Genomic DNA, 11,300 nt, shown 5'->3' on the forward strand with positions numbered 1-11,300 from the left:
CGACCCCATCCGATGTCTACATAGACCCTCCTTTTTGCGACCATGCCATGTCCATCCCAGAGCTCACGCCAATGCTTCTCTTCACGACCGCAAACGGCATCTGTCCGAGCATCCGTGTGGACCCCAGCACCAGCCCTATCCTCGGCGTTCACGAAGCCCCAGCCTCAGCATGCGAGCAGAGCAACAGCGGTAACCAAAGAGGGAGCAAAGAAGAAAGAGTTAGAGAATGACATGCGGGCCCTATGTGTCAGCTTTCCAACCCCTCCCAACCCAACACTTCAACCAAACAAAACTTAGGATGGACCTAACCCTCTAAAAAGAGAGTTAGATCCAACCCAACCCACTACAACCCAAAACCAAACACACGCTAAAGATCACCTTGTACGGTTTAGTAGGTTTGTGCACGTGTGTTGCTACGAGATAATTAAACTTTTATACTAAAAACACAAGGACACGATAAGATAACAATACTATAAAATTAAATATTTATATTAAAGTAACGTTTAATCCAAAAGGCAAAGTTTATGAAATAGAGTCGCATGGTGTTCTCCTTTTGTGCCACCTAGCGTTTTCCTTTTGTGTCGCTCGGCTCGTTTGTAATGGAGTTGCCTCCCTAGGTAAGATACATTGCGAGCAGTACTACACTTGCTGAGGGAGGGGAGTTCATGCACGCATTGATACTAGCGACAAGGGAGGACCAAGGTTTATTATGTACTCAATCTGTTCCAAATTATAAGACGTAGTTTGACTACTCATCTTATTCAAAAAATTACGCAAACAAATCTCATCTTATTCAAAAAATTACGCAAACAAATATCTCCTAGATTTTATCATGTACCTCAAATAGAAGAGATATATAACATGTGTATGTCCACTAGTTACAACAAAAACAAATATTTTTTTGATTCACTAATAAACATGCTCGTACATTGTAATAACCATCTTTTCACAGCTCGGTCCCTCGGACCAAGTCTTACCTCTGTCCTTCACCGCTCTCAGTCTATCAGCACGGCCATCTTTACTTGACCTACACCATGCTTGTCGACTGTCTCGATCTGTGCTCCAAACCTACACACCAATATCACCAAGAGACATGTTGCACACACATACTCATGCCATGTTCTAAACTCAACCAAAGTTGATTATCGCCTGACAATCACTCATCACAAACTCAACATATACCATCCTTATGTTCGTAATCTCCCTCTTGATGAGTGCATTGTCAACATCAACATACATAGATGGATCCAAAGCAAAACAAAAAGGTAAAAACCCACTCAAATGACCAAAAGCAATGAAAAGCCCAAACAAAGTCATTTAAAATGAACAAAGCTTGGTCTCTAAAGACATGAACAGTGACTCAATGCAACCAAGCAAAATGCAGCTAGTCCTCAAGAAGAGGTAGAACGGGCTCAACACCACTAGCTAGGTAGAAAACCAGAACTCACCAAACTCAGAGCAACTCAAAAGACCTCAAAGCTGATAAAACCAAAGCTAGTCCCTCTAAAAAGGCAAAGGCTCAACACAACTAGCAAAACATCCTCAAGAGCACAAACTTCCCTAAACTGATGAACATCTCACAAATGTATGCACTCTCAACTAAGATCTACGTGAAACAACTCTCTCCTTGTTGATACATGCACATCAAGCTATCAAGAAACTGTAGCCCCCCTCAAAATATGCTATGAAGATCAATGGGATGTAGAAATGCAAGAGCTTTAGGAGTAGATCATTCAAAATGAAAAGATGCTCTAAGTGGCATTGTCATATGAGTAAAGCAATAAATCCAAGTGCTAGCAGAGGCTCAAACTGATCATATGATATAACTGAGAAATCATTCACCATAGAATTAACACTTAGTGTATATAAGTAGGAAATCAACAAGTGCTCTCAAACCTATATAAGGTGAACTACCTCAAGCTAGTGTCTAACCAACATGCCAACAAATAAACTGGAAACTTGTGTTTCATCACATTTTCATTTAATTCATTTTTCACAAGTAAGATATGAGGCATGTGATTGTGAGAGGTTGTGAGCATTATCTTGCCTAACTTTTCAACCAGTTGGAGCCTATGTCAAAAGACAATTAGGAGCTCAAAGTGTTGGTTTTAGTCATACAGTATGGTACTCAAGTACAATGAGAAGATGCAGTGATGTGTGGTAGTGCAGACCCTCTCGATCTACATGTTTCAATTATCTTGGAGTCAAAATTTTACCAACAATTTATTAGAATATATCAAGTGGAAGTGTAAAGACTTCAAGATTGAAACATAGCATCCTAACATAAACAAGATAGCGTAGGGATCTCACACATCCGACACAATCTAGGATTTTTGACTTAGTGGAGAACTAGTTTTTCAGATTTAGCGGTTATTGATCCGGTTCACATTGAAAATAGACTTAGCTCATCAGAAGTGTAGTGTGTGAGCAAAATGAGCCTAAGCTAGCCACACCAGCATCATGTACCACACAAGGTATCGATCACAAAGAGCATAATCTTATTCTCAACAAAATACACATGAAGCTCATAATGCATTATAATACATGATGCAAATGCAAAGTGTGTACTCCATCTATATCCCTAAAGGAAGTCATTTTGGATATCGACATGGTCTCTAAAAATAACTTTAACTACAACCTTTTGCTATAAAATATAGTCATATACTTTTATAAAACTATATTTCAAGATGAATCTACTTACATCACTTTCATATTTTTAAACTCAATCGAAAATAATTTATGTATAGTTAAAGTTTAAAATGTTTGGCTTACAACCTCAAAATGACTTCCTTTAGAAACATGGATGGAGTATAATACAAATACAAAACAAAGTCTAAACTACAAAAGACAAAATCAAAAGCTAGATTCCAATTATGTATCTCCAATAACAATTGTGAAGTCCATTTGAAACTTGGTATAGACCAATATCATCATGAAATCCATTTTCACCCATAAAAGATGAAAACCAATCAAGTGCTCTTCTTTTTGTTGTGGTTGGGGCTTGTAATTCTTGTTTCAATACATACCGCATACAAGGATATCACTTGTTAGTTAAATAAGGTAAATGTGGCTCACACAGTAGTTGAGGAGCTCAAAATGGCCTTTTTACTCCTCTCACGAAAAGATGTGTATGGGCCGCACCGTTGGCCATTCTAATTAGGGCCTCTTTGCATAGATTACCTTTCTGGTTGGATTTCTGCGGGCTCTCACCGGGTCGTATATAGCCGCTTAGTAGGCCCAAAGCGGCCCAAGCAGTTAATCCTGATGAGGTGAAATCAGTTGGCTACTTTTCTATTTGTTTTCCCCTTTTCGGGACGTTGCAAACCTCGACACCACCGCCTCCCGCCGCGCCTCCCCTCCTCGCGCGGCCGCCGCGGCTCTCCTCTTTTGCTCGGCCGCCGCGAGCCACCACCGGCGTCTCTCGCCCGGTCGGTCCTCTGAGTCTCGGCTACCTGCTCCCTCCGCCGAATCCTCGGGCCGCTGCTGTCGCCACCGCGGAATCCTGCTGCACTGGCCGCAGCCGGGGAACGCGGCCTGTTGCGGGAGCCAGCGCTGCCTCCTCCTCGGTGCGTCGTCACGGAGGGTATTTTCCCTTTTATTATCTCCATCTCGCTAAGGATCGGTCATGGTCATACTCGGCTTCTTTGGGATTTGGACCGTTGAGCATTGTACCGATCTAGGGTCCCAATCCATAACCGAAACCGCCTCATGGATTCTAATCCATTTGCGCGTCGAACACCTACGGGGTTTCTGTTTTCGCTGGCGCAATTTTACTGCACATTGAATATTTTTACTGGCGCAACTTTACTGCACATTGATTTTTTTTTACTGGCGCAATTTTACTCACCTAAACAGGACGATAGGGTTTTATGATATATGTATTTAATGGCCCTGGTATCTGTATGAAAATGCCACTACATTTGTGCAGTTCTGCATGCTTACCGTATGACATGCCCTCCTGTTGAATTTTTGCTGTAGCTTGACCAGAAAAAAAAAAAAAGGAGAGCCGCACTGCGATTTCCTCTATTAGTTTTTGTTAGACCATGGTTAGTTCATGTTTAGGCCTTCTATTTGGCATCCAAAACATGTATGCTCCTACTGTGAGTTTGTTACTAGTCTGTATTTGTGTGACAGTGCTTTCATATGTGGCCAGTTATTGATTATGTCATGGCAACTGTTGCTGGCTGTAGGACAGTAGGAGTATGTACAAGTGCACACCCATGTCCTTTACTGGGTCTGCCCCTGTTCTTCATTGGAGCGAATAGCTGACCTTTCTCCCTGTATTATAGAGTTTACGCTAAAAGTAAAGAAGGTACAGAGTTACATGAAAATATGGTACAGAAGTTGGGGAAAGGAAAACAGTGAAAGAAATAGTGACAAGGGACTCAGAAGTAGGAAGTATAATATCATTGGATTCCGCAGCTAGGTGACACCGACCTTAAAAGCCAATCAATCTATGTTTTGAGCGTCTTAGGGAATCCCTAAATTTCCGTGGCTCTTTCATATCTTTAATTTTCTCTTTCCATCTGTTGTGCAGACTACAATGGATCAACATGATTCCATGGCTGACTCACCAAGGAGGCTTCATAATCTTCTGCGAGACAAGGTCCAGTTGGTGAAAAGGAAGGACTCAAATCGCTATGAGATTGTCCGCTTCCGTGATCCATTGTCTTTTGAGAAAGGCTTCTTTGTTGTGATCCGTGCCTGCCAGCTTTTGGCGCAGCACAATGGCGGGATAATATTTGTTGGTGTTGCTGGCCCCTCTGGTGCTGGGAAGACGGTGTTTACTGAGAAGGTGGTCAATTTCATGCCCGATGTTGCTGTTATATCAATGGACAACTATAATGACGCAACTCGCATAGTTGATGGCAATTTTGATGGTAGTTCTAATCATCAAACATTTTGCATATTGTCTTATAGTTTATTTAATATGTATGTGCCACTTCCTTTGCATCAACAAAATTTCTGAAAAAAACAATAAGGGATAGTATGTTACATATATGTTGAGCTGTGTCTCTTGCACATTTGCTCATTTGGAAACTGCATACCACTGCATTGAGGCATTGACAATGGCATGGTTATTATCTTATACTATAAGATTTATGAAGTAATGTTAGTATCAGAGTGCTCGTTTATTACAAGCTACATTCTCTAAGGTGATAATGTTTCCAACCAGAGAAATTGATATTTTAACCTCTTAAAACCTGCTCAGATCCACGTCTAACAGACTATGACACACTGCTGGAAAATATTCATGGTCTGAAGGAAGGACGATCAGTTCAAGTTCCAATATATGATTTCAAGTCGAGCTGCCGGATTGGTTATAGGTAAATAATCACTGCCATCTTTCAATATTATAGAAGCTAAGGTCTGTATTTTCATCTTTCATTTTAATATCATAATTTCTTATGTGCAAACAGAACAGTTGATGTCCCTAGCTCCCGAATTGTTATCATTGAAGGTATTTATGCACTGAGTGAGAAGTTACGGCCTGTGATGGACTTGCGTGTTTCTGTCACTGGTGGTGTTCATTTTGACCTAGTGAAGAGGGTTTTAAGGGATATACAACGAGCTGGCCAGGAGCCTGAAGAAATAATTCATCAGATCTCTGAAACAGTGGGTTGAGTTTTTCAACTTCAACTATAGATTTTATGAGCAGTCTTGTGGTTCATGTTAGCATGTGAATTACCTCTTACTGTAATTGGTGTGGTTTATTGAAAGATGGCATTTTCAGGTTTATCCAATGTACAAGGCTTTCATCGAACCAGATTTGGAGACTGCACATATTAAAATCGTCAACAAGTTCAACCCATTCTCAGGGTTCCAAAATCCTATGTACATTCTAAAGGTAGGCATCTCAAGAAAATTCTAGAATTGTGCACCAATGACATAGTTTCAAGGACAAACTTTTTTTTATGATTAACCAAGAAAATTGTTGAATTGTGCACTGCGGCACTGCCTGTTGGTCATACTCATACATACTTGCACTTGCAGTCACCAAGATCTCTATTACCTGAGAAAATCAAGTCCGTACTTGGTGATGATCATATGGAAAGCAACGAAGAAACTTATGATATATATCTACTTCCACCTGGTGAAGACCCAGAAGCATGCCAATCTTATTTGAGAATGCGGAATAGGGAAGGAAAATATAATCTAATGTTTGAGGTATATTGGTTTATGTTTTTTCTTATCTTACCAATGGAATTTCAGTTTTATGTTTAGTGGCTACGAATTGACTTTTGAGTGATATTGTTGGTTGATCATGTTTATGATACTACTATTGTTTGGATTAAGTCCTCTCCTTAGCTGCCATGTAATTTTATTCCATACACATACTTCCCCTGGAATCTTTGCTAGAACTTGAAAGAATACTAGTTCAGTTCAATTTTCATTATAGTGAGATTCTAAATTTTACTTCTCTTTTATATTTACTTAGTCTGCTTAGTTTAACAAATTTGTCAGTCTTCTGCTGTTGGCTTAGGTTTACATGTATTTGTTTTCTATATTGACCGTTGCTACGTGCAATAAGCAAACTCTTGCTGGCAGCCCTAGTGTTCGCTCTCTTATGTTACTTTATGCTCAAAGGAATGGGTGACCGACAATTCATTTATCATATCACCAAGGATCACTTTTGAAGTTGGTGTACGTCTTCTTGGTGGTTTGATGGCATTGGGATATACTATAGCAGCTATACTGAAGAGAAGCAGTCGTGTTTTTTCTGATGGCAAGGCAACTGTTAAAATTGATTGGCTGGAACAACTCAACCGACACTATATACAAGTGAGTATAATTTTTGTTGTTTGGTTGATGTAGTTTCTGTCAATGTCATTGTTATTTCAATTTCTTGAGCACTATTTATTTCATTATTACTTTTTTTCTTATCTCAGTGACTATTTAAGACATGCAAATGTTATGAACTTGCTTCTTTCTTTAGGTGCAAGGAAGAGATCGGCTTTATGTTAAATTTGTAGCGGATCAGTTAGGTTTGGATGGTTCTTATATACCGCGCACATATATTGAACAAATTCAGCTGGAGAAATTGATTAATGATGTTATGGTATGTATATTTTGTTAGTTATTATTGCTTACATTGTATTTTCACATGTCTTCTCGTTGTTTCGCTTAGTTCATTCATTGGATCTCACTGCTATGCAGGCATTACCAGAAGATTTGAAGACAAAGCTCAGCATTGATGATGAGCTGGTCTCAAGTCCAAAGGAAGCCTTTTCCCGTGTTTCTGCTGATCGGAGAAACAAACTTATGAAAAGGTTTCATGCTAACATCCTTGTTTTGTGTTTGAACAGTTGCTCCTGGAAAGTTGAATACTTGGAACTTTGGAATCTGAATAAATTTAGCTTACTTTTTTCTTGTCATGTTGTCCAGTGGCCTATCTCAATCATATTCAACGCATAGAGACAAACGTGTTGTGAAATTGAGTCAACTGACAGAGAGGAGGTTTGGTGGAGGGCAAGCCCTTGAACCTCCTGCTATTGACCAGGTGACTTTTGTAAAGAGTTATAACTAGCATGACAGTTGAAAGCCTAAATGAAAACATATGTGATCGCTGACATGCAAATGTTCTTGTTTCCACTTCTATTTTATAGGGTGGTATCATCCAGCTTTCTGAACAGATATCAACATTGAATGAAAGGATGGATGAATTTACCTCTCGAGTTGAAGAACTCAATTCAAAATTTTCAGTGAAGAAACATTTGCCCAGTCAGCAGAACTTAGCTCTTCCAAATGATGCTTGTAGTGGTTCCACACCTACAAATCTCTTTGTCTCTCAGTTAGGCAATGGTACTTTGATACCTCATTCTTCATCGTCAAACCAACTTTCAAAGGATTCCCCAATGATAGAAGAGGTATCTCTCTGCCTCCTCCCTGCCTTTTTTGTAGCTTGTTTAAACATTAGTTTATCAAACAATTTTTATATCATTGTGAATTTTTTAGACCTCAAATACATCCTAACAATTTGATAAAAATAGCAAAGGGTCAGGGCTTTCATTAGTGTCCTCAAGTTAAGTGGACAAGTGGGTCACAAATTAAATCCTATTTGAATTTATCTAGTCCGAAATAAATAAAAAGGAAGTTTTCCATTTCCAGTACAGGTAATGTAGCAATACCCACCAATGGCCAAAAACTATGTAACTATACATCTATGAATGTGAAATCATATTTGGGTTTCCAAATACACATAGTGTGAGAACAATGATTTTGGATGGTTTAGTAATATAGTTTGATGTAATATTAGTATTCATGCACATACTAACAAAATCAGTGAAACTATGGCAACTAGTAGATAATTTTGTGGGCTCTTTCTGTGGGTCTCATTGCTGAATTCTTGGAGCTTTGGGCTGTTATACCAGAAGTGGAGGACCTGCATTCTTGGTGTTTTTCCAGCTCTGATCTATACTCAGCGAAATCTGCATGTATTGAGTTGTTTCAAGGCGCTGTCCTTTTTGGTCCCTGGGAGAGAATTTGGAGATCATGGGCACCAGGCAAATGTCATTTTTTTTATGTGGCTGGTGGGTGGTGGCTCACAACAAATGTTGGGCAGCTTATAGACTTGAAAAGAGAGGTTTGCCACACGCAACCCGCTGCCCCCTCTGTGACTAGGAGCCTGAAACGATCAACCATTTGCTGGTTGGTTGCGTGTTTGCCCGATAATTCTGGTTCTTGTTGCTCCAAAGGGTTAGGTTGTAGAGCCGTTCTCTGCAGCCTATGGTCCTATCCTTTGATGATCGGTGGTCTGATGCAAGTTCCAAGGTTGATGGGGAGGTCAGACAGGACCTCAGGCCTTGTTTAGTTCTCACCAAAAGCTTTTCACCCCATCCCTTCGAATGTTTGGACACATGTATGAAGCCTTAAATATAGATAAAAAATAACTAATTGCTCAGTTTGCATGTATTTTGCGAGACAAATCTTTTAAGCCTAATCAGTCTATGATTGGACACTAATTGTTATAGTTACAAATGTACTACAGTACCCAAAAACTTTTGTTTTCACGAACTAAACAAGGCCTCAATTCAATGATAATTTTGGGAGCTTGGTCTATTTGGAACCTCCGCAACCAGTGTGTTTTTGATGGAGTATCAGCAAGTTTATTCTTGACCGTGGGTCCAGGTTAGAGATGAGTTGAAAGTTTGGGATTTAGCTGGTGCATGTGGTATTTCCTAATTCCTACCCCACTGCCCTAGCTAAAAAATGTGGCATTAATATTCATGTGGCAAGGTTCTTAATGACAGGACTCTTAAGCTTCCAATGAGCATATTTTTTTTTTCTTCCCCGATCTTGTTGGGTACCTATACCCGTTACCCATATCCACACCCATGACAAATGGACAGGGTACGGGTGTACCCATTTGAAGTGTGTAGGGGATGTATGTACCCGTTCGTGAATAGGGTACAGGTTGGGTATTAACGTGGTTACTTGTTCATACTCATGGGCAATCTCCAGTCTACGGAGCGCAGGAGGCCATATCCACACCCATGACAAATGGACAGGGTACGGGTGTACCCATTTGAAGTGTGTAGGGGATGTATGTACCCGTTCGTGAATAGGGTACAGGTTGGGTATTAACGTGGTTACTTGTTCATACTCATGGGCAATCTCCAGTCTACGGAGCGCAGGAGGCCTCCACCACCAATGGTGCCTGGGTGAGGCCTCTACCTGGACTGTGACCGGCCAAGGCCTCCCACTGGTGGCTCCGCGCGATTCATCTCCTCGCCGGCTGGACACAACGTGCCCCAACGGCTCCGCACGATTCGTCTTTGCTTTCTTCCCCCAAAACATCAAGCGCTAAGATAGCTTGGTCCAATAGGAGCTCAATCCGAGAGTATGGGAGTCTAATCTGGGGAGAAGGTGTCGATATGGTTTGGGAGAAGTTTGATCTGTGAGTATGGGAGTCCAGTTTGGTTTAGGAAAAGTTCGATCTGTGAGTATGGAGTCCAATCCTTGATCTTCTTGAACATGTGTCTTCTTCCCCAAGACCTGGACGAGCAACATGAACACACAAATCACACATGCGCTTCCAGTGAGTACGTGATGCCACTACCCATACCCACTATTATCCTTTATCTATTGGGTATGGGTAATTAAAATTTTATTGGGTATGGAGAGGGTGTGGATTGGAGAAACACCTTTTGGATGTGGATTGGGGAAAGCGCTGGCGTGCCCAGATTTTGCGCAACGGCATTGCTACCCATAGATATGTATTGTGCAAAGCCTAGACTGAACGAATATGTACTCTTGACATTGCATAATTTTTTATGCAAGTTGTTTGGTTATTCAATATGTTGCTGTTTTGATTAGTATTTATTGTAAACCTCACCATAAAAGCATGAGTGTTTGTTTGTGCCTATCTTAATGTAACATATTCTTTTGTACAGATATCTTGATTTGACATTTCAAGTTTGGTGCTTTGTTTCCTACGCAGGTTATGAACATATCAAGAGGTCAGCGCCAGGTCATACATCAGCTCGACAATCTGACCAACCTGCTTCATGAGCATTTGGTCTTAACACGCCAAGCAAATTCATGCCCACTTATTTGCCTGACTGTTGCCAGTATTGGGTACTTCATGTTTAAAGGTCTCAACCGGAGCTGACCAAAGAGAGTCGACTCAAACATGTGCTCTGAGGCTCACCATCTAGTCTAGTTTTGGTGAAACTGGAGGGCCAGTTGTCACAACTGATCTGCAACTGCAATATCCCCGAATCCAGACTTTCATACTGATGTTCTCTCTTCTACAAGATAAAAGGAAGACAGTTCTCAAACTTAATACATCAGGAAGACCATATCTATCAACTTACAAAGTAGTAATAATACAGATAAACTCATATACCAGCACAAAGCAACAAGGCCTTTTGTGTTTTAGGGAATTACTTCCAAAAGTAGAAAATGGTGTACCAGGAGCAACTTGTGTAACGGGTACTGGCAGTCCCCAATACAATAATTTTTTTGGAGATGATAGTAAATAATGTCTGGAGAAACCATGAGAGATCGACAAGTTTTACAGAATGTCACTATTTGTCTCGTGATTTCTGAGTGCAAACATTATTGTCCTGTTTCGTTTGGTTGTGAGTCTTATGCTACCATCTAAATTCACGATTCTACAAAAATGTCGTCTTTATTTATTCTCTTTGAAACGCGCCACACAATCTCTCATTCATGTTGTGCGAAATCGATCCTCCGAAGCCTAACATAAGAATAGAGTCTCTTGCTGCTGGAGCGCGCCATCACGGGGACGCTGCAGCAGTCGGCGTCGTCCGGGAGGCGACGATGGCGCTGTGTTC

The 11,300-nt window shown here is 40.6% G+C and overlaps 1 protein-coding gene across 2 annotated transcripts; it reads left to right on the plus strand.

Moving 5' to 3' along the window:
• Window positions 3,308-11,059, plus strand: LOC8074531 (uridine-cytidine kinase C). 2 transcript variants are annotated; one of them, XM_002455406.2, is made up of 12 exons: window positions 3,308-3,583; window positions 4,538-4,880; window positions 5,213-5,327; window positions 5,421-5,616; window positions 5,735-5,848; window positions 5,995-6,168; window positions 6,589-6,783; window positions 6,938-7,060; window positions 7,159-7,271; window positions 7,387-7,501; window positions 7,608-7,868; window positions 10,442-11,059. In XM_002455406.2, exons 2-12 carry the CDS (start codon window positions 4,544-4,546, stop codon window positions 10,610-10,612), a joined length of 1,914 nt encoding a protein of 637 aa, XP_002455451.1. In that variant the 5' UTR covers window positions 3,308-3,583; window positions 4,538-4,543; the 3' UTR covers window positions 10,613-11,059. The 2 variants fall into 2 exon arrangements, with proteins under 2 accessions (XP_002455451.1, XP_021310874.1); XM_021455199.1 differs by having other exon boundaries at window positions 3,308-3,566.

The sequence above is a fragment of the Sorghum bicolor genome, chromosome 3, assembly GCF_000003195.3.
Source record: "Sorghum bicolor cultivar BTx623 chromosome 3, Sorghum_bicolor_NCBIv3, whole genome shotgun sequence".
In the NCBI taxonomy this organism is placed as follows: domain Eukaryota; kingdom Viridiplantae; phylum Streptophyta; class Magnoliopsida; order Poales; family Poaceae; genus Sorghum; species Sorghum bicolor.

What these genes read in the sequence shown, in the direction of transcription:
- LOC8074531 (XM_002455406.2), top strand. Translation starts at nt 4,544, where the DNA reads ATGGATCAACATGATTCCATGGCTGACTCACCAAGGAGGCTTCATAAT. An exon ending in TTCATCAGATCTCTGAAACA is followed by an intron (nt 5,617 to 5,734) that starts GTGGGTTGAGTT and finishes TGGCATTTTCAG; the next exon opens with GTTTATCCAATGTACAAGGC. An exon ending in ATCCTATGTACATTCTAAAG is followed by an intron (nt 5,849 to 5,994) that starts GTAGGCATCTCA and finishes TTGCACTTGCAG; the next exon opens with TCACCAAGATCTCTATTACC.